We start from the raw sequence: 21,634 nt of genomic DNA on the forward strand, positions 1-21,634 counted from the left end.
CAAATGTTTATTATGTAGGATTTGAGCATAGAGTAGGAATTTGGAGGTTCAATGTTGTAAAAAATAGAATTTTCGAGCCGGTGTAAACCGGGGACTTTTGTTCATGAACGTGTAGAACGGCGATAATCGCAAGCCCAATGAAAAAAGGGACAATGCTGTAACAGGAGGATTAAACCGACAAAAAGATCGCCTGCATTCATGATCCAGATTTAGAAGAGAAAAAAGAGAGAGGATAGAATCACAAGGAAAAAAAAGAATAAACGCCGCCCGGCCTAGACTTATAGGGGGATGCTTTGCCAACCCTTCGATGGGGCTGATTAGTGTATGTATGGAATGCGATGCTGAAAAAGAAAAATTGAAAGACTTGAAAAGTTGTGTCGTGACGTCGTATTTGCGAGTTCCCCGTGCCCATATTTGGCTAATTGCCGTTTGGCTCGTCTTCGTCAGACTTGGAGTTTGCATCATCGTCATCGTCACTCGCCCAGCCTTCCGCTTCAAGAGCACGACCACGAATACCGAAACTCATCAGGAAGCCGATGAAAGAGACGGCTCCAAATACGCCAAAAGCCACAGCTTCACCCTTTGGCTGGATCTTGGCTGTCAAGGTGAAAAGGCCTCCGGAGAGGAAGGGACCCACAGCACGCCCAGCCGCAGAGAGAGTCTGTGCAAGACCATTGAGTGCACCTAGGACAGCATGATTTGGTGCTGAATTGGTAACCAACAATAGAGCACTAGTCAGTCCACCTACGGAGGCGACAGTCTTGACTAGAAGCACCAAGCATAACTCCACGGCCATTAGCACGGATTGGCGCGTAAGTCCCTCACTGGATTTGCTCTTGTACCCGATGAAAGGCATCAGTAGGAAAGAAATCACAAAGCCGAAAAGACCAGCGCGGTATGACCACCGATTGCCCATCTTGTCACGGAGACGGTTGAAGACGCAGATCTGGAAAATGATGGTCACGATACCGGCAAAGCCTTGAGACAGGCCAATCTCAGAGGGTGTGAGTTTGCGTCCGGCTGGTGGTTTGGCTTGTGCGAAAATTGGAAACAGTGAGTTGAATGACACATTGCACAAGGCAAAGATCAAGTACGTCAAGAGCAGTAGAACGGTATCGCGGGTGAAAATTTCATTCCAGGTCAGCTCCTCGTGTTGTTCGAGGCGACTCGATACCTCTGAAGCCGAATCCAAGTCACTGTCGTGATCATCGATTTCCTCTGCGTGGTGGGTGTTGGAGCTGGAGACCCGAGTGTAAGTTGGGTGTCGCGAGAGGCCAGTAAACTGCCATAGCCATGAAAAAAGACTGCGGAACTTTTTGCCAAACTTGGGTAAAGTGTCTGCATCTTCTAAGCTTTCTTGCATGAAAAACGCAGTCAACCCGAAATCCACAAAAAGGATAAAAGCAGAGACCAGATTGGGAGCAAGGTAAGGATATGGGTTTTCTTTGCCGGTGAACGGGTTGCGCTCGAAGACTAGTAAGCCTCCTAGGAGAGGGCCCGTAATACCTCCGATTCCATATAAAACGGGGAGGTAGGTGAAGGCTTGCGACTGGTTGCTGCGGTCTGTAATTTCTCCCAGGCATGTTGAGACCAGGGCTTGATTTCCATTGACCAGGCCCATCAGGGCCTGTACGGCAATTGCTTGACCTAGAGTCTTGCAGAAACCAAACGCGACAAAGCACAATGCGGTAAGCAAAGTGCCAAGGAGGATCACTGGTTTGCGCCCAATACGATCGGACAACGAGCCCCAGAAATAGTTGGTCGCGAATTGCGCTAACGCAAATGCGGATGCAATTGTTCCGACGTATACACCCACCTGGCTAGGTTCTACCTCCGGGAAGCTCGAAGCCATGTCTGGGAGATAAGGACTGATTGAGTTCAGTGCAGTCTGTTCGGCTAAAGCGATCATCGCCAGTACTGCCATCTGCCTCTTAGGCAGAGGAGACTGGGCATTTTGTTGGCTCGAGGTATCAATGAGGCCGTGTGGAATGTCCCCCGACGATTCAGACTGGCCGGAGTTAGGCCGCCCACGCGACTTCGGCGGCGGGGTATCAAAGGTTTGGTAATGCTGCGTGGAGGAGCGACGGTTCAGGAGGCGACGATCCGGGGCTGACATTTTGAAGTCAAAGGTCAGGACCAGGTATCGAGGCTAGTCGGCGTATTTTCGCAGCCTATCCACAGGATTGGAAGAGGCTGGTGCACCGATCGTAGCCGCAATGCCGGGTTCGTGCAGGATTCGTATACACAGTCACCCAAAAGATAATTGGAGAATCAAGATATCGTCTAGGGTGATACAAATTATCAATAGAAGGATTCTCAGAGAACTTCCGGGGTAGAATCTGAGGAACTGCGTGTTGAATGGGAGCTATGCGTGAGGATGAAGCCGGGAAACGCATCGGGGAAGGAATTACATGATGTAAGCGGGCCTCGATGAGTAATCAGGTTCTGGCCAACGCAGATCATCTTGCATGCGCCGAGGCTAATGTATGTGAATACATTTTAATTGATGGGAATAAAGCGCTCATCTGATAACAGCTATCACATACCACATCTCGAGTATGTTCTGAGAAAAATCTGACGACTGCCAAAGGCTGAGAATGACTCCTTTTTTTCTGCAAAATCTTTGGATTTGAAGTGACCAATGAACGATACAATTGATACATTATATCACGTACTATGTGAATTCCAAGGTTTTTGAAGAATTGTACTAATATCTAACTGTTATGTTATATTTAAAATATACCAGTAAATTTATGGAACTATATGTGTTAAAATGAGTATAATGTACTACTTGCATAGGATATTTGTATACTCTGAAGTCATTTTGAAATTGGTTTTTCCGATTGGCTGCCCTTGCAGCGGTCGCCCCTTCCAAGGAAGAATGATAGAAACCCCCATATTAATAATAATAAAGTTGAAAATCGGGTGGTAACTGGTGGGTAACCCCAGAGAAAAAGGGATTTGCCCGCGAATGACTCTGTTATGACGCTTCATGTCTGCGCTAACTGGTCAATCTACTGGTAACCTTGATATTCAGGGTACGTCATCAGACTATTTAGGATAACTTAACTAAGTTGTTATAATTACTTGAAATCGGCAAAATAATTCTACTTCATTACATCGGTCAATATCGTTTCCTGATCCGACTATAATCACACGAACAAGACACAATTTCGCCCATTTGAGATTTTGTCGATTGAACATAATCATACACGAACTTTCGGAATCTATCAATCATGTCAGAGATGCTGCGCAAGGCCGAAGACCTTATCTATGGTCACCAGCATGAAACAAATGACACAGATCAAAGTGAGTCTCATGATTGAAACAGGGGAGGTGGATTCAATTATATGGTGAATTAATACAAGGATTGTACACATTTGGTGTTCTTTCCTTCGATATCCTAACACATTGAATCGAAAATGCAGCTCGCCACAACTCATCGCCACCTCCTGGTACCGTCTCCAGGGGTGTTCAAACATCGGGGACTATCATGACAGAAGGGCCCACGGGCGTCTATACCAGCGATGTTGCCAGCCAGATTGACGATCAGATCACTGGTGACTCTGACGATGAAGATCATGATGCGAAGAAGTCTATAGATTCAAAGCCAGCGAGGCCAACTAAGCAGGATACTTTGGTCGGTTGTTAACGACAGGTACCTACTACACGTGTCCACAAGGATTCGTAAGTTTGGGGAGACATAATTATGTCTAGCAGACTTGAGTGGATGCACATGTGTGGATATTACAACATTGAAATACTCAAACAATATTGATATCCGTGCAATTCAACCTCGAATCTACCTACAAAAAAGTAGGTCGCAAATTTTGACATTTTTCGATTCAATTTTGAATGGTTTCAATGCAAGTGAAACTACTACTTATCGCAGCCCTGGCGTGTTGTACTTAGCCTTCAACTTTGTTTGAATACCCATGTGGTTTGAAACATTCAAGATGTTACGGGTGTCTCCAGACTATGAGCAAAAATATATCTCCATGAGGCACTTTCAATGTTGCACAAAATCATAATACGTATTCATCATGTGAATTGGTAGATGGCCCTCCATAATTCCCAAACGAAGCACACAACTTTTAAATATGCAATTGATATCTTTCAATCACCATGCATGGATGGAGTGGGCTTGGAAAATAATGGGGGCGAGTGAAAGCCCTTCTGAAAAAAAGGGGATATGTATCCAAAGTTGGAAAACCAGACATCAACCATCCAAGTGGCCGAGCGGAAACTCAGCTATCTCATCTTCCTTGGTCTAGTGGTCATGATTTCCGCTTGTCATTAACACCGATAAGCGCGGGAGACCGGGGTTCGATTCCCCGAGGGAGAGATTTCTTTTTTGCTCTTTTGGTTTTTTCCCTCATCCATCGGACATCCATCGACTTGGAATATCCACTCACGCCTGATAGTGGGGACTAATGAATGGACGGTCCAATTTCAATTGTGGGTTTTTCTCAGTCAAGCCAGTCCCTATCACCGCTCAATTTTGTTCTTGTTTCATTCCATGTGAAAGATAGTAGTAGTGAGAAATTTCAATCGTGAAATTTTGCTCAAAATATAATAAACATCCAATGTTGTCCTCAAGGCTGTCAAGTCTAGTATGCATACTGTAGTATGCGTACTGTAGTATCAACTAATGCAAACTTCAACGTTACATACCAATACGAACCACGGGTATTAGTCCAGTATCAAGCTGGTATTATGACAGTTCAACCCATAGTGGATAGTCACTGGGTAGTCGTGGCGAGACTTCCGCAAACGGCAATGTGGGGCAAAAAAGTCTGCAAGATTTTGTAGCACTACCTTGAAGTATTTTCATACAAGACGGCCGGCTGGCCCAATGGCAAGGCGCTTGACTACGAATCAAGAGATTGCAGGTTCGATCCCTGCGTCGGTCAATTTTTTGGGACTTCAAGCATGATCATGCTTGAAATTTTTGTAGAAAACAACAACAGGCCTATGTAGATTGGTCGATTGACAGGAATCACAGGTTAAACCTTTATTAGTAATTATAAGGCAATGATGAAGAGATGCCTGTTTATAATATAACTCGAAATTGGCTTTCAGACTAAATATATGCCTCTTATACTACATAACGCCACAAATGTATAAATGTATTCGCATCATTATCTTTCTTTACTATCTGAAATACGCCCAGTCTATGAAATGTCAATGGCCGATGGAAAATCCAAGGTAGAAACAGCAACTGAAATTCGAATCGCTAAGACTTTGCATACGTTATAAAGACGTAGGGCCGGGTAGCTAGAGAGCTACAAGTCAACAGGGCAAAAAACAATGATGAGTGTGTAGGACGTAAAGAGAGAAGAGCTATTGCTTCAAGATACAGCAATACTGTACAACACCGAAGTTAACATTCGACTTGACCAGCCATTTCCTTTATAAGTCCCGCTTCTAAAATAGGTCATCAAGTAGGTTCACTTATCCAATGACGGGATACTCTAAGGGGAATATACCCCAGAAGGATTCGGAGATGAGCTGTTCGTTACATGGCACATGCATCAGGAGTTGGTATGGATGTCAATATTAACAAAGGGGTATATGGTGATACCAAGGATCGAGGCTGCTGGTATTGCCGCATGTAATAGAGATCCTTACCCACAGGAGATATCGACGCCCACATCACGGCTGGCAAAAAAACCATTTATGCCAAAGATTATTGATTTTTGGAATCACATGATCATGCCGGTCATCCCCGGCATGGGTGCTTCCCTCTTTGTTCTATATAGCAGGTTACGTCTCCCGTTCTTCCTTCCTTCTCTCTCTCTCTACAATCAATAACCCTTACTCATTCCTTTTTCTTGTTTCTCTCGCCTCTGCGAGGTTATGAGCCCTCCTTTTCTCACTTATTAACGCTGTAAATCAATAAGATTAAGCGAATTTAAGTAATATTCTCTTTCTCAGGGCCCTGTTTGATGTTTTTTTGACAGATCCAGGACCCCCAACCCCCATTACGAGGAAGAATAGCACTGATAACCTCAATATGTCGGCATTCAAGATAGACTTGGATTCGACAGACGGTCCATTCAGTGATGAAACCGGCAACAACTGGAATGAGGTCACAACCGTTGCTCGAACTGATCAAGCCTCAGGCTTGGCTACTACCAAGATGACCCTCAACCCCGTCAAGAATGCTCTGCGAAAAACAGAAGATTATTACACTTGGAAGAGAATCGTACAAACCTATCTCGAACTCCGAGGATTGGATGGTCTCATTGACTACAAGCTCCCAAGACCAGCCCAGAACAGCCCAAACTCACAAATGTGGTTTTATGGGTCAAAAGCAATCGGTGAGTGGCTCATCGCCAATATCAGCACCGACATTCACAACAGAATACAAGCAAGATGCACCCTCTTGTTCGCAGATGAAATTTGGAAGGCCATTTACGAGGAAATGCACAGATACAGCATTTATGAAGACATGAAACAAGTCGCCGCATTTGTCAACCTCAAACGTACCCATTACCCCACCGCAACTGCGTTCATCGACGACTACCGTGTCCGATACATGAGGCTTAAGGAGCGTGAACTGGAGGTCAAGCCATTCTTCGCAATGCTTACAATAATGAACGAAATCCACCAAATCGACGTCCGAGACTCAGTTCTTGAATCACTCAAAGAGAAGAATCTCAACGCACAGACGTTTACACACAATCTCTTCTGCACATATACGCAGGATCTGCGAGATCGTCTCTCAAGCAGAGAGTGAGAGGAATCTTGTATCTCTCGCCTCCGCGATTGATGCAACAAGTTTCGATTCGAATAAAAGGCAAGAAATTACTCCCTGCTTTTGAATAATTTCGCTCTACTGTTTTGTAACGAGAATAAACGAGAATGAATCATTTTGGAATGAATTTCGCCCCTGGACCCACCCAGGACTTTTTTTTGGATTCTAACCTCGGGCGTGTTACGTGTATGATGATTCCCAATCTAGTTCTAGGGAGTGTATTTTAGAAACCGGAATCTCTATAGTATATCTTTTCGCGGCGATTGAACCTAAAGTCAATCCGAGTCCCCAGCTGTAGCATTGTCTTTGGACTCACTTTGGGCCTCTCAGCCAATCAGGTGCTGCAAAAAAACACAGGATCGCGCGTAGTAGAGGGGTAGATATGAAATTTCAACACAAGAGCTGACTGATTGATACCTATCAAACTTATATGTACATGAATGATGGACCCCCACCTACATATTCATACCGAGCAAGTTGAAAGAGACAGATAAAAAAGGAATAAACATATAGAATGGAAGAAACATTGAAGAGGAATAGGTCTTACAATAGATAATCTTAGTTATGAAACTAATAGACGCCGGGTGATCGATCTGGTACCACAGCCAATATATGAAGGCAAATCTAGATCTTTCTCTTACCATACGTTCCTGACGGGGAACAAAAAGTCCAAAAAATTGACCGACGCAGGGATCGAACCTGCAATCTCTTGATTCGTAGTCAAGCGCCTTGCCATTGGGCCAGCCGGCCGTCTTGTATGAAAATGGTTGCAAAGTAGTGCTACAGAAGCTTGCAGACTTTTTTGCCCCACATTGCCGTTTGCGGAAGTCAGCCCTAACGATGGTCCACCTTACACCATAACCGTTACAGTACCCGAATAATACCCGCTGATACCTGTGAATTTTATTGTTCGTATGGTTCAATTTGTGACATTGGTAGCCCTAACTAGCCTTGCCTGAGGAGAGGATACCGGTTCATCATCATCGACACTATTGTTCTTCTGCAATAACGCCCGTATCTCAATTAAAAATTTGGATGAGATATCTGCAGATGAATAATGATTTATCTGAACATTTGCTGTGCGACCATATTGGTGCATATATCACACGTATAACTGAACACGAAACATTTTTCAATATATACGAAGTACATTCTCATGCCAAATACTAAGCCTCTGTCGAGTCCATTTATGTGGATTTGATCACAATTGAGCTTTTGATAGTTGTCTGCTCATGGAACTGTGACTTCATTTGGCATATTGGAATGTACAAAGCTAAAAAAGGCATACAAATAACGCGGTCATATTTAGCGTTTCACCAAAAAAAAAAAAAAAAAAAGACCTCGTGACCGGATTCGAGTTGTCTGCCCTCAACCAGTTGGACGTCTGCTGGGGACACATCGGGTGACTGAGGGGGTGTGAACTTCCAGATGTTGACTTGGTCAGGTGAGACAGTATACTGTCTAGAAGGCTGCGTGTGGGCGCATAGCCTTGAAAAAGGAGAGATAGAGAGACATCGGCGTGGGGGTCCACTTTCAAGTGTTCACTTGTAAAATATCCATTTCCCATTCAAGCAATTGTTCTGCATTGGATAAAGTGTCGGGATGATTGAGACCCAACGTTGTCTTCTGCTTTTCTATGCAGGTTTTCAGCAAGTTGATGGCTTCGGTGTCGCGGTGGCCCCAAAGTTTCCAAGTCCAAGCAAGGCATTGCATACTATTCAGAATTTCAGGATGATTCTCGCCAAGTATCCCCTTGCGAGACTCTAACACCTGGACAAAGAGCAGTTCTGCCTCTTCCCATCGACGTTGCTGGAAATACGCCATAGCTAGGTGTATCATGATCGTAATCGTGTCGAGATGATCGACGCCAAGTTTTGTCTTGCGAGTCTGCATGACGTGCAAGTAAAGCTGTTCTGCCTCCTTCCACCGGCGCTGACCTCGATATATGAAAGCAAGGTTGACCATGCACGTCAATGTATCAGAATGATCCAAGCCAAGCTTTGACTTATAGGCAACTATAACCTGCACAAAAAGCAGCTCGGCTTCCTCCCATCGGCTCTGACTCTGCTTAAAGTATATTGTTGCTAGATTGGACATACGCATAAAAGTATCGAGGTGATCCTTGCCAAGATTTGCCTTATTCGCCTCCAACAAGTGAGCCTCAAGCTGCTCAGCCTCATCATATCTGTTTTGGTTCCAATATATTGATGCGAGGAGACCCATACTAACCAAAGTGTCCGAATGATCGTCCCTGAGTTTTGTCTTTCTCATTTCCAGGACCTCAAATCCAAGCTTCTCAGCCTCATCATACTTATCTTGGTCCCGGTATATTGATGCTAAGCCAGCCATACTAGCCAAAGTGTCCAAATGATCGTGCCCGAGTTTTGTCTTGCGCATTTCCAGGACCTCAATCCCAAGCTTCTCAGCCTCGTCCCAACGGCCCTGGTTGGAATAAATACATGCTAAATCGTCCATGCATGTGAGTGTATCTGGATGATTTTCAACAAGCTTCCTCTTGCGAGTTTTCATCACTTGTACTTCGAGTGCTTCAGCTTCAGCAAACCGCCCCTGACTAGAAAATATCGATGCCAGATTGACCATACTTATCAGTGTACAGGGATGTTCTTCGCCGAGTTTTTCTTTCATTGTGCTTGTAGCTTGGAGTAAAAGCTGCTCGGCCTCATCCCACCGGTCCTGGCTCCAGTAAATAGAGACCAACTCGATACTTTCAAAAAGGGTATTTGGGTGATCCTTGCCTAGCCTTTTCTCCATCCTTTCTACTACATAGATCTGTAGCTCCTCGGCCTTCTTCCACCAGCCCTGAAGCCGGTATATTCTTGCTAGGCTGCTCATACTTTTTAGTATGTCAGGATGATCTAAGCTAAGCTTAGTCTTGCGGTTTTCCATAGCCTGCTTCTCAAGCTGCTCTGCCTCCTCCAATCGACCCTGATCTGTATATACAGAAGCGAGGTTGGTCATACTTGTCAGTGTGCTGGGATGGTACATGCCAAGTTTGACCTTGTAAGTCTCCATGACCTGTATTCCGAGTTGCTCCGCTTCCTTCCATCGACCCTGAGAGTGATATATCAACGCGAGGCTGTTCATGCTCCTTAGGGTATCAAGATGGTCTATACCAAGTTCGGCTTTGGAAAATTCCATAACTTGTATCTGAAGCTGTTCCGCTTCCTCCCATCGACCCTGAGAATGATATGTTGACGCAAGGTTGCTCATGGTCAGTAGGGTACCAATGTGGTCTATACCAAGTTCGGCTTTGGAAAATTCCATCACTTGTATCTGAAGCTGCTCTGCTTCCTTCCATCGACCCTGAGAGTAATATGTCGATGCAAGGTTGTTTATGCTGACCATCGTGATGAAGTGGTCCATATCAGGTTTGGTCTCGAGAGTCTCCATGACCTGAATCCCAAGCTTCTCTGCATCTTCCCATTGACAATCAAGCAAGTATGCCTTTGTTAATGTTAATGTGCTTTCAAGAGTACTGCGATCCTCAGCACCAAGCAGCTTGACTAGCTGTTTTCTTGACTTAGATGCCATATCGATTGCATCTGCGAGATGACCAACCTCTATTGCATACCATGCTCCTCGGTGAAGGATTCTGGTCCATTTTAGAATGAAATCTCGTGATTCCGGCCTCTGATGCAAACTCATTCGGACATGAGAAAAAAGGGATTGACACTTTTCCCAATTTTCGAATTTCCCTGAAGGAAACACCCGATGTAAAATACTTGTGAATGTCTCTCTCCATTTATTAATTTGACCATGGGTTTTCAACCATGCATGTGTTGTGAGTTGTACCAACCGATGCATTGTGAAGAAAGTATTATTCTCATGTATGAATGAGTAATTTTTCAGCGTCAAGATATCATCTTCAAAGTCAGGGCCATCGTCAGAATCAGATGACTCTTCGTCGCTTGAGCCATCGCAAGTTACTGAGTCAGAGATAGGATCCTTGATCCATGGCGGCCGGATCAGAGTGTCCGCTATCCCTTCTCGGTCGAACAAGCTCATAAGAGACAGCAAGTCTGCTGCAGATGGCTTGGTATGACGAATGTAATCAAATGATATTTGCCAGCTCACTAGAATTGAATTCTTTGCTTCGGGGACGCGGTTAAGATAGCTTGGTTCTTTCTTCAGAAGTTTGATCGCTTCACGATCACTCTCTTGGAATTCTTGTAGGTATTGCGTCACCGAATAGCGACATCCGCGCTCTCGAATAAAGCTAGCAGCCTGGACAATTGCAAGTGGCATAAAATCGAGCTCCTTGATAAGCTGCTGGCTGCTCAGGCTATCTTCGGATTGATCAAGATCTTCGGATTTGTCAAGAGTATTCCGAAGAAGCTCTAGTGCCTCAGACCTTTCCATTGGGTTGACATCGATTATGTCTTTGAAATGCACCATCTTTAGCGCAACCTCTCTGCTTCGACTTGTGATGATGATAGAGCCATTTTTGCTGATAGGAATGTACTCTATTAGCGCTTTTGTTGGGGTATGTATCGAGTCCTTCGACATGGATTCTTTTCCAATTGGAGAAGACAAGCAAAGGAACTTGTCGTCATCGGCATTATCAAGTATGCAAATCCATTTGTTTTTCTCATTCTGGAGCCAGGCCTCAACTAGGTCAAGAGTGCTAATCTTTGGATCCTGGCGACCCGGGAGTTTAAGTCGGTTTGCGATGGTCTGGATGCTTTCTTTAAATCGGGCCTCATTACTTGCATGGACCCAGAAAACCCATGTGGTTGGTGACTTGGATCGAACGTGATCCGAGTATTCGATAACAAGTTGCGATTTCCTTGAAGTTCTTAGCGAGAGGCCACACGATGTGAAATAGTACTCACCCGACACCGCCCAACCCTACTAGTGCAATCTTTGATCCTGGAACTGAGCTTCTTGCTTGAATTTGATCAAAAAGAGTGTGACGATGGACAAAGTGTGGATCCCGTGCGAATGGGACAGTTAGATAGCGGACTAGGTGGAGTCTCTGGTCGATCTGAAGACATGCGTTCATCAGTCACATAATCCAAAGTATGCAGTCTACCACCGATAAGACGTACGTGGATAGTTGTAGAACTTTGCCGTGATATTTCCTGGATTATCACGAATCTGAATTCCGTGATTCACTCCATCAAAGGAGGTGATTGACATATCAAGTTGATCACTCATAGTGAAAAACTTGAGCAGAAGAACCGTTTCTGACTCTCAGCTGAAGGGGAAATGAGGGGTTCATGACCGTTCATCGGTGCATGATCAGGTGACCCCTTCGCTCAGCCAGGTCTACGAGCTCAGGGCATTTCATTCATTTCATTGCCCATAGGTCGCTTGTCATGCAGCCAGCAAAGCTGATGGGTCTAGTGATTGGAGTCAATATAGCCTATGCCAAGCCTCGAGGTGTTCGACTGGCTGCAATAGTATCAACTGCTCATTGTCATGTAAACCCCGGGTTTGGGTCGCAGGTATGAAATTCAGCTCCAGGTTTATACGTGTGGTGTAATAACTCTCGTTTTGGATGAAGGCGGACTGGGCACGACCCCCTGGAAAGTGTCTTCAATTCATTACAAATGTCATTTTGATACAAGAAGAATTAACAAATCCATTTACTAACAAGATACAGCAGAGATTTTACATAAAAGTATCAATATTTGGGAATCAACACTGATCAAAAAAGACAGCGTAGAATAAATATGAGCAATATTTCTCCATCATCATTTCATCAACAGGTCAACAGCCCAAGGGACACTCAGTCCACGCAAATCGCCATAGTGCTGTCCCACGCCCAAAAAGACAATGGGAATACCAGTGGCATGAACCATGCTCACCAAGGTACCAACCATATCGCCGACAGTGTCACACTTGCTAATAATAAATCCATCCAAGTTCCGACCAGTTCCAAAGGCCTGGTTGAAGTTGCGAGCCTGCATAACACTGTCCGTTCCAACCAAAGCTTCACCAACCATGAAAATCTTGTCCGGGTTAGCGAACTTCGCGAATTTCTCCAGCGAAGACATGAGGCGCTGATCGTTGTGGCGTCGACCGGCGGTATCAATCAAGACCACGTCGAACTTCTGGCTAGCAGCATAGTCAACTGCGTCCTTGGCGACATTGGCAGCATCCTTGCCGTAACCCTTCTCGTAGAGCTCAACTTGACCGACGTTCTCGCGGGAACTGAGCTCGTTCAAGTTGCGGGCGTGGACGCGAAGTTGCTCCACTGCACCTGAACGGAAGGTGTCACAGGCAGCAATGAGGACGCGGTAGTTGTTTTGCAGGAGGAAAAAGCAAAGCTTGCTCAAGTTGGTCGATTTGCCAACGCCGTTGACACCAACGATGGACATGACATAGGGCCTAGGGGCTTGCTGTTTAGTGGTTGGGGCGGTCACGGCATTAATCTCGCGCAGCAAGTCCAAGGAAGATGTAGGAGTCAGAATATTGCGCAGAGACGCTTCCATGGCGATGCGCAAAGCGGCATCAACGCTCTGGAAGTTTGCGGTCTTCTTGTCGACCAATTCGCGCTCCACGCCTTCACAGAGACGAACAGCAGCTTCACGGGCCACGTTCTTCTTCAAAAGATGGTCTTCCATCGCCTTGAGCGGCTTCTCGAGATCGGCCTTTGTAAGAACCTTGCCACCGACAATGTTGCGGAACAAACCCCCAACGGCGTTGAAACCAGTACCAAGGAAGCCAGATGCCGCAGCGCCCTTGCTCTTCTCAGCATCGGCATTGTCCAGAATGTTATGGACCTCATCACCCAAGTCTTTGAGGATGAACTCGCCCTTGCCGGTTTTGCGACCCCAATCCTCCGGCGCAACAGCCTCTACAGCGGGAGCGGGAGCCTCCGTACCATCGGCCGGAGCAGAGTAGTCCAAAATTTCACCATCGTCTTCATCAGCGAATCCGCTGGCATCCCATTTACGCATCTTTTTAACAGAGCCCTTCACAGGCTTTGCTTTACGCGAGACCTCATCGCCAGACGAGGCATTGGGGGTAGTATTCGCAGCCTTGCGCGAACGGCGAGAACCTCGGCCGCCGGGTCCAGCTTTTCCAGTGATGATGTGGTTGGCGAGTGGAGTCGAAGATCTAGAAATATCAGGAGTTGCCGGTGGCGTGCCTTCATCAGAGGCAGCCCCAGCAAGCGCAGCTTGTTGCTGCGCTACAGGGTTGTCAGTTATGATTCCAAAATTCCGTTAGTCATTGTGTGCTCTTACCTTTCATAAGGCCAGGAACTGGCGGCGGTGGCGGCCCTCCATTGTCCGATGACACAAGCGGATCTTTCTTTTCGCCTGTCTCAACGGTATAGGCCTCTGCGGCACCGGCAGTATTGTCCTCGAGCTCCCGCACTTGCTGTTCGAAGTAAGGCTCGAATCGGTAGGTGGTGATTCTGGCGCGGTTGCCCTTGAGCTGGTCTTTGTAGACATCGATGAAAATGGTCGAGATATTTTCCAGGAGTTTATCAATCCATCCGAGGTGAAGTAGTGACTGGTAGACGGCCTGTGGAGAGCATGGTCAGTTTTGCGACATATATGATCGACATGCGACAAACGGATGAGACGTACGACAAAGATCAAATTGAACTCCTTGACTCGCTTCCATTTAAGCGTATATTTTTCCTTTTTGAATGTCGGAGAAACACCTGCAGCTGAGGTGCTTTGAGGGGCAACCTTCTCCTCAATAAAAACATCGTTGATCAGGCTGTTAATTACATGGGACCCCACGGGAGCGTAGGACTTGGACCACAGGACCACACCGGAGGTGGTTAGAATTTCAAAGGCTTCGAGCATTTTGGGTTCTCGTTCGTATGCAATAATTTAATAAGTGCGAAAAAGGGGGTATCTCTGGGAGAAAAGAAGGATGGTTGGAAGAAAAGGAAGTTGGTGGTGGCGGCTCGGGCAAAAGCGATGGTCGAGAGCTCGGAGACACAGCGGGATCTTCAGCCACGTATAAACACTTCCTCTCGAGCCTTTACTTCCAATTTCAACATCCAACACCCACTTCTCTCACCCTCCGGTCTCCGCCCCTTGACACAGTACACAGTCATCTGGCTCACCTGGTGCTTCGATTTCTCTTCTTACCTGTCACATCAGGAACATCATGTATCGGGGCTCCTTCGCACCGCCGCCCGCGCAGTCGCCGCCTCTTCACCACCCCGTCCCGCAGCATGTGTCGACCGTGCCCATGATGCGCTCACCACCCCCACCCACTTCTCAACAAACACCCAATGCCGGATATGGAGGTAACCCCTACCAGTCGTCGCCTGCTCAGGGTGGTAACCCAAACTACGCTGGTGGCCCCGGTGGCCCTGGTTTTGGTCAGTTCATGACCGACCCAACCGCCCAGATGGGGTTCCAGGTTGGCAAGAGTGCGATGATGGCAGGACAGGAGTATATGGAGAGTAATGTGAGCAATGACTGCAGATAGCAAGCTAGGCATTAAGTTTTTCTAACGTTGTTGCCGATAGTTCAATCGCTACGTTTCCATACCAGCCCTGAAGCACTACTTCAACGTCTCCAACTCCTACGTCCTGAATAAGCTCGTCTTGGTTCTATTTCCCTGGCGACACAAGCCCTGGTCTCGTCAGCAAGCCCGCATGCCAGCTTCTGCTGGCCCCGACGGCCAGATCACACAGCAACAATACTCATCCATGTTTCTGCCCCCGCGAGACGATCTTAACTCGCCCGACATGTACATCCCAGTCATGGCTTTGGTCACCTATATTCTTCTCTCCGTATTACTGGCTGGATTCCGAGGCAACTTCCATCCGGAGTTGTTGGGCTCGATTACCACCACAGCCATCGGTGTGATGCTTTTCGAGATTGTTTGCTTGAAGTTGGCCATGTACATCCTCAGCATCAACAATGAATCTCAGCTGCTGGATCTCGTGGCGTATTCGGGATATAAATTTGTCGGCATTATTGCTACGCTTGTCGCTTCAGAGATCCTGACACCTGGCCGAGGAACTGGAGGCTGGGTCGGTTGGACGGTCTTTGCGTACACCTTTTCGGCGAATGCGTTCTTCTTGGTAAGCTGGGCTGGAAATTCCCCTGCGGCACTTCAACTGTGATTTTTTTCTAACCTGCTCTGAATTAGCTCCGTTCGTTGAAGTACGTCTTACTGCCAGATTCGGCCGAATCTACTATGCAGACCGGCATGCACACTGTTGCTCGGGGACAGCGTACCCGCCGCACGCAGTTCTTGTTTGTCTACTCGTATATCATCCAGTTCGTCTTCATGTGGGTTCTCAGCCGTGAGGGCCCATCGGCGTTGGCATCGAAGACAAGCTCTTGATCAGTCCACAGTACTTTGGGGGGAGCTAGCTTTATTCTGGGCATAGACGGAAACGGGTTGGGGAAGAGGTATGGGAGATGTAGACAGGATGGAAGGGCTAATGAGTCACAGCCTGGTATCTTGGATCCATTCTATCCGGCCTCAATAGTCACGATATAGCACGACTTATTGTAATCAAAACTATCCATGCTCAAAACGAATTTCGCAAGGGATTGGTCTTACTATGCAGATTGCAATTTACAATGATGGATGTACGAGGTAAAAGAATGAGTGGTCATAGATAAAAAAGACATCATATTATATCTAATGCATGAGCTAAGGCGGCAATGATTCGAGACAAGTAGAAAGTCCTATTGATAGTCAGAAACAGGTCCAACCAAAGCATGGAACAAAAAAATAATGTAGCATGTGTAAGGTTCTCAGAGATCTTGGTAGTTATGGTAATATCATTGCCGAAGCATCAATTACTATCTAGGCGTGATAAAGTTTATAATCATTGAACCGGGGGGCGATGGATGGGGACATGGCAGAAAGAAGAGAAGAAAATTGGAGTGAGACATACCCTGTAGGAAATCAATATCGAATAGTTGAATTTGTGTTTTGAGTGTTGCAAAGGAAAGCCATGTTTATATCTAGGTCTTTTGAACAGTCAGCCAGATGTTCAATCAAATCAATTGGTGTATCACAATGGTTTGGGAAACAAGGAGTCAGAATATGTAAGAAATTAAATATCAATCCGACAGTGCCGCTTAAGGAACCCCGGCGAGGGTCCCACGGCACTGGGTCAATCGCAAATTACCGCATCATTCGAGATGGAGATTTTTATGTGTAAAGGAACAAGTCCGAACCGGTTGAAACATACCATTAGTGTTACTCTGTATCAAGCAGAGATGTTAGTCGTGTAGTGTTTGTCGGGTTGTAGTGATTTGCATGATTGGATTGATGAAGAGCACCATTTTGCTCTTGTTGGAGTAGATCATGAAGAACAATCCAAGTGATGTTAAGAAAAAAAAAGTTGAAGAAAAGCAACGCGTCGGATAAACAGAAAGTCCGAGGGGATCTGGATGGCTGACATAAGTGAACCCTAGGCCAGCCGCGAGTGGCCCGCTAAGCGAGAATTGTGTGGGCACATCCGAAATTCGCAGAGCCAACTTGGACTATCCGACTTTCTTCGACAACAACCCTCCGACTCATCCTAACCCGTCGACCGTGAGTGTGATCGCATGCACATCATTTAAAAAAGAAACCAACCGCTGAATTCGTTTAATTCTCCAGACAGCCTTCGCCATGGCCGATATCGATGTTAAGCTCGCTTCGTGGAAGTTGGTCGAGGTTGGCCGCCTTGTCCTGATCCGCAGCGGTCCCTTCGCTGGCAAGCTCGCCGCCATCGTTGAGATTGTCGACCACCGCCGTGTACGTTGAATGAAGAGAAAAACCCCCGAATCTGTCAACCGTCCAAGTCAACCCCCGAAGAGTTCCGCGAAATGAAACATACGACAATCAAGAAAGAAATCACCAAGAACGAAAAAAAACACTCTCGGGGGGAAGGCGAAGATGCGACAAATCAATTCTTTTGCGAATGGTGTTATTGACTGTCTTGTCTTTACAGGTGCTGGTTGACGGTCCCTCCGGTGAGGAGCAGAAGATCGTGCCCCGTCACGTTCTTGCCCTCGCTCACGCCTCCCTGACCCCCTTCTCCATCCCCAAGCTTCCCCGTGCTGCCGGTACCGGCCCCGTCAAGAAGCTTTGGGCTAAGAACGAGATCGATGCCAAGTGGACCCAGAGCAACTTCGCCCAGAAGACCGACCGCGTCCAGCGACGGAAGAACCTGACCGACTTCGAGCGCTTCAAGGTCCTGCGTCTCCGCAAGCAGGTACGTTTACGATGCTTCCAACACAAGAATGGACTAGGATTCGACATACATATACACCAACCCCGGATCCTGGTCGCATTCTACCATTCAACCCCACAGTTATTCTAACAGTTATTCTAGGCCCGCTACGAGGTCCAGAAGTCCTTCGCTAAGGTCCGGGCTGTCAAGGCATAGATGTTTTAACGACGGATTTTGGTGCATAGGATGAAGGAGGTGTCCTGGGATGGGTTTCCATAGCTGGCATTACCGCTAGCAAAATCGCTGTATGCATTAATCATCTACAGCAAAAATGATTCAAAAATCCTTGATGTCCCAGCAAGGCCCTTGCGTCTCATTGTTTTGCGTTCTAGGCCTGTTGGCTACTTTTTTTTTTTCTATAGAATCGGGATTTGTTTCCTGGACTGAAAAAGAATCAAGGAAGGCAAATTTGTGTAGAACCCAAAAATTCTGTGTATTCCATACGAAGGTTGTAAAAACTGTCACCCAAAGAAAGAAGACGAAGAAAAACAACGAAAGAAATGTATGATTTGAATAGATATTAAAAAAAGATGTGACGTTAGCAGTATATATAGCATATAACATAGTACTTTATATGCTATACCTACGATCTTGACTTGGCCATAGTTATAGGGCAATGTGTGGGAGTCCGGGGTGGGTGTAACCGCCTCGCTAACGATTTTCGGTCAGTCTTGCCGCACAGCTCACGGCCTCTTCGATCTTACGCCTAAACAAAATCCACCCCTTTCCACCACAGCTCTATTTCTGTGTTTCAGGTGCGTTGAATGGCTCTATATGCCTCGAAATCGAATTCCCACAACCCGAAATCGCCATTTCCCGCCCGTTGTGCGATTCGTGGGAGGGGTTGTTCGGTTCTCCCACTATACGCCCACCCTCCCACTTCTCACCACATTCCAACTCACTCGACACTTCAAACGAGCTTGCACTAACCTTGTCTATTTTGCTTTCGTCTTATAGACCCCTCCACACACATTCACAATGGCCGATCCCCGCGTTGAAGAGATTGTCGATGACGAGGTTCCCAACACCGTTGAGAGCGACTCCGAGTCCGACAACGAAGAGCCCACCATCCCCGGTGGTGCCTCCGTCACCATCCACTCCCGTGGTGAGAAGAAGGCTCGCAAGGCCATTGCCAAGCTCGGCTTGAAGCACGTTCCCGGCATCACCCGTGTTACCCTCCGCCGCCCCAAGAACGTACGTGCATCTGGTGTTCGTCATATTGGTTCCCCGAAAAGAGTGCTCTACCATGGCGCATTTCTCCGCCAATGATGATTGACAACCTATTCTATCAAAAATCCACGGGCGCAATAGACTAATTGGTTTCTTTACAGGTTCTCTTCGTTGTCAGCAACCCCGATGTCTACCGCTCCCCCAACAGCAACACCTGGATGTAAGTGACTGCTTATAAGAGCCAAAGCTCAACATGAATATAAATTTCAGGGGCGGGCAAAAATACTAATTTATATGTTTAGCATCTTCGGTGAGGCCAAGATTGAGGACTTGAACGCCCAGGCTCAGGCTTCCGCTGCCCAGCAGCTCGCTGCCGCTGAGGCTGCCGGTGAGCACGCTGGTCACGACCACGACCACGAGCACGATCACGACCACGACCACGGTGTTCTCGGTGCCCCCGTTGAGCCCAAGCAGGAGGTCGAGGAGGATGACGGTGAGGAGGTTGACGAGTCTGGTCTTGAGGGCAAGGATATCGACCTTGTCATGGCCCAGGCCAGTGTTTCCCGCAAGAAGGCCGTCAAGGCTCTGCGGGAGAACGACAATGATATTGTCAACTCCATCATGGCTCTCAGCATTTGATGAACTCCATTTAGCGTGAATAGGCCATGATATATCAATAGTGGCTTGGGTTTAACAGCCAGATATGTCTGTCGTGGCTTGCCCTAGTGTAAACAATTCGAACTCAAAAAAAAGAATTGAACCAGCCAACCACCTTCCTTCCAAAGTAAAATTCCAGGATTCTTGTCCAAAATTGTATAAAACTCTCGCATAAGCATATCTGAATTAATGCAGAATTCTTTCTTCAGCAGAGAGAGAGATCTAAGAGTGGTGTCATGAGTATATACAAAAGGTGGCCGATGCTCGGATGCCGGGTGGTCACGTGTTTCCCGCATCCAAACCTTTCCGAGTCAAACTCGCCTGTCCGGCACCTCCCTGCAAATCGAACTCTCCCCCCTCTTCCCTCCACCTCACCACCCCATATCCCCTCCCGTCACAATGGCAGCTGTACGTTCTCCTCCCTGCTGATCAGCGCAATACTCTTCCGCCATCCCGCCGCGATAGCAGCACCCGCTAACCCCCCTTACCCGAACAACAGCGCAGCGCCGCTCTCAAGGTCGACTGGACCAAGGTGTCCACCTCCCTCGGTCTGCGCGGCCAGACCGCCGCCTCCCTGCAGTCCTTCAAGAAGCGCAACGATGACGCCCGCCGCAAGGTCCAGCTTCTGTCCGAGCAGCCCCAGGCCATCGACTTCGCCCACTACCGCAAGACCCTCAAGAACCAGGCTATTGTCGACGAGCTCGAGAACCACTTCAAGACCTTCAAGCCCGCTTCCTACGATGTCAGCCGCCAGCTGAAGGCCATCGACGCCTTCGAGGCCCAGGCCGTCCAGAACGCCGAGCAGACCAAGGGCAAGGTTGAGGCCGAGCTCGTTAACCTGCAGAAGACCCTCCAGAACATCGAGACTGCCCGTCCCTTCGAGGACCTCACTGTCGTACGTATATCTGGCTTACAGTTATTTGCCAAGTATGGCTGCTCATCGCTCTCTTTGTTTAGGACGAGGTTGCTGCTGCTCAGCCCGAGATCGACGAGAAGACCGCTTCCCTCGTTTCCAAGGGCAAGTGGATGCCCCCGGGTTACAAGGTACGTACAACCCTGGTTACTAGTCTGCTTCTGAGTGGAATACTCATGAGTTTCTCATTATACAGGAGCGCTTCGGCGATCTGTCCGCTGTCTAAATGTTGGACATTATGTACCACTTCATTTATTCCCCGCCCCATCTCACTGCACAAGATTTTTGTTTGGTGTCAAGCATATGGCCTTTACGCCCGGGTTCGGTTAGATTCCTATCCATGGTGCGATGGGGTGGTTGGGATGTGTATAGAAACAATCCAATTCAAATGGTTTCTGCGTTCTCGTGAACAGAGGCTTTTTTCCTTTTGTCGTTCTCAAATTTTTGGAACTGGAATATTGTTGAGAATCTAAAATCGTAGCCATAATTGTATACCTATCTAGGTATCCAGTGCCTAGTATGTAAATTTCAGCCTGGTACGCTTAGACGGTATGTATCAGTAGGTACTATATATGGATATTAGGTAACGACTAAATACACATGCAGACTAAACACAGGTGGTGGTCGTTTTTAAGGCATTCAACATTTGAATCCACCTGGGCATATTCTTGGGGTCAACTGGTTTTGGTCAAATTTATGAAAGTATTCATATGCACATGTGTAAACATTCGAATGGAAACACATGCACCAATTCAATGTTGTATCTTGCTGGGATATATACACTTAACCCCTCGGGGGTTGTACATGTGTTGATGCAGTCCCAACATTAAACTATTTTATATATAATTCAAAAATAATTTCAGACTACTACATGAATTACCTTAAGTTTATACGTAACAAGTCATTGCAGATAGCAGTAATTGATGATAATTTCCAACCTTTCTTCCACTTG

At 46.8% G+C, this 21,634-nt stretch overlaps 10 protein-coding genes across 10 annotated transcripts; 6 read left to right on the forward strand and 4 right to left on the reverse strand.

The window, feature by feature from the left end:
- Positions 1–418: 418 nt before the first annotated feature.
- On the reverse strand, positions 419–2,116 carry N7466_009992 (MFS transporter; the record flags this gene model as incomplete). Its single annotated transcript, XM_057169381.1, has 1 exon — positions 419–2,116. The coding sequence occupies one exon, from the start codon at positions 2,114–2,116 to the stop codon at positions 419–421; it is 1,698 nt and encodes a 565-aa protein (XP_057016772.1).
- Positions 2,117–3,236: 1,120 nt separating this feature from the next.
- On the forward strand, positions 3,237–3,652 carry N7466_009993 (uncharacterized protein; the record flags this gene model as incomplete). Its single annotated transcript, XM_057169382.1, has 2 exons — positions 3,237–3,309; positions 3,429–3,652. 2 exons carry the CDS (start codon positions 3,237–3,239, stop codon positions 3,650–3,652), a joined length of 297 nt encoding a protein of 98 aa, XP_057016773.1.
- A 2,364-nt stretch (positions 3,653–6,016) lies between these two features.
- Positions 6,017–6,742, forward strand: N7466_009994 (uncharacterized protein; the record flags this gene model as incomplete). Its single annotated transcript, XM_057169383.1, has 1 exon — positions 6,017–6,742. One exon carries the CDS (start codon positions 6,017–6,019, stop codon positions 6,740–6,742), a length of 726 nt encoding a protein of 241 aa, XP_057016774.1.
- A 1,551-nt stretch (positions 6,743–8,293) lies between these two features.
- On the reverse strand, positions 8,294–9,406 carry N7466_009995 (uncharacterized protein; the record flags this gene model as incomplete). The annotated part of the gene is made up of 1 exon (XM_057169384.1): positions 8,294–9,406. The coding sequence occupies one exon, from the start codon at positions 9,404–9,406 to the stop codon at positions 8,294–8,296; it is 1,113 nt and encodes a 370-aa protein (XP_057016775.1).
- A 212-nt stretch (positions 9,407–9,618) lies between these two features.
- N7466_009996 (uncharacterized protein) lies at positions 9,619–11,938 on the reverse strand (the record flags this gene model as incomplete). The annotated part of the gene is made up of 5 exons (XM_057169385.1): positions 9,619–9,636; positions 9,722–10,373; positions 10,578–11,567; positions 11,614–11,743; positions 11,830–11,938. The coding sequence occupies 5 exons, from the start codon at positions 11,936–11,938 to the stop codon at positions 9,619–9,621; spliced, it is 1,899 nt and encodes a 632-aa protein (XP_057016776.1).
- A 539-nt stretch (positions 11,939–12,477) lies between these two features.
- Positions 12,478–14,547, reverse strand: N7466_009997 (signal recognition particle receptor subunit alpha; the record flags this gene model as incomplete). The annotated part of the gene is made up of 3 exons (XM_057169386.1): positions 12,478–13,919; positions 13,975–14,257; positions 14,323–14,547. 3 exons carry the CDS (start codon positions 14,545–14,547, stop codon positions 12,478–12,480), a joined length of 1,950 nt encoding a protein of 649 aa, XP_057016777.1.
- A 310-nt stretch (positions 14,548–14,857) lies between these two features.
- Positions 14,858–16,051, forward strand: N7466_009998 (protein transporter YIF1; the record flags this gene model as incomplete). The annotated part of the gene is made up of 3 exons (XM_057169387.1): positions 14,858–15,163; positions 15,225–15,785; positions 15,854–16,051. 3 exons carry the CDS (start codon positions 14,858–14,860, stop codon positions 16,049–16,051), a joined length of 1,065 nt encoding a protein of 354 aa, XP_057016778.1.
- An 812-nt stretch (positions 16,052–16,863) lies between these two features.
- Positions 16,864–18,098, forward strand: N7466_009999 (60S ribosomal eL14 domain-containing protein; the record flags this gene model as incomplete). The annotated part of the gene is made up of 5 exons (XM_057169388.1): positions 16,864–16,943; positions 17,140–17,260; positions 17,327–17,464; positions 17,661–17,924; positions 18,045–18,098. The coding sequence occupies 5 exons, from the start codon at positions 16,864–16,866 to the stop codon at positions 18,096–18,098; spliced, it is 657 nt and encodes a 218-aa protein (XP_057016779.1).
- An 822-nt stretch (positions 18,099–18,920) lies between these two features.
- Positions 18,921–19,751, forward strand: N7466_010000 (nascent polypeptide-associated complex subunit alpha; the record flags this gene model as incomplete). Its single annotated transcript, XM_057169389.1, has 3 exons — positions 18,921–19,136; positions 19,274–19,332; positions 19,415–19,751. 3 exons carry the CDS (start codon positions 18,921–18,923, stop codon positions 19,749–19,751), a joined length of 612 nt encoding a protein of 203 aa, XP_057016780.1.
- A 417-nt stretch (positions 19,752–20,168) lies between these two features.
- Positions 20,169–20,908, forward strand: N7466_010001 (F1F0 ATP synthase subunit d; the record flags this gene model as incomplete). The annotated part of the gene is made up of 4 exons (XM_057169390.1): positions 20,169–20,177; positions 20,269–20,664; positions 20,727–20,813; positions 20,879–20,908. The coding sequence occupies 4 exons, from the start codon at positions 20,169–20,171 to the stop codon at positions 20,906–20,908; spliced, it is 522 nt and encodes a 173-aa protein (XP_057016781.1).
- Positions 20,909–21,634: the final 726 nt, after the last annotated feature.

The sequence above is a fragment of the Penicillium verhagenii genome, assembly GCF_028828195.1.
Source record: "Penicillium verhagenii strain IBT 33310 chromosome Unknown utg000010l_segment0_segment0, whole genome shotgun sequence".
NCBI classification, from domain to species: domain Eukaryota; kingdom Fungi; phylum Ascomycota; class Eurotiomycetes; order Eurotiales; family Aspergillaceae; genus Penicillium; species Penicillium verhagenii.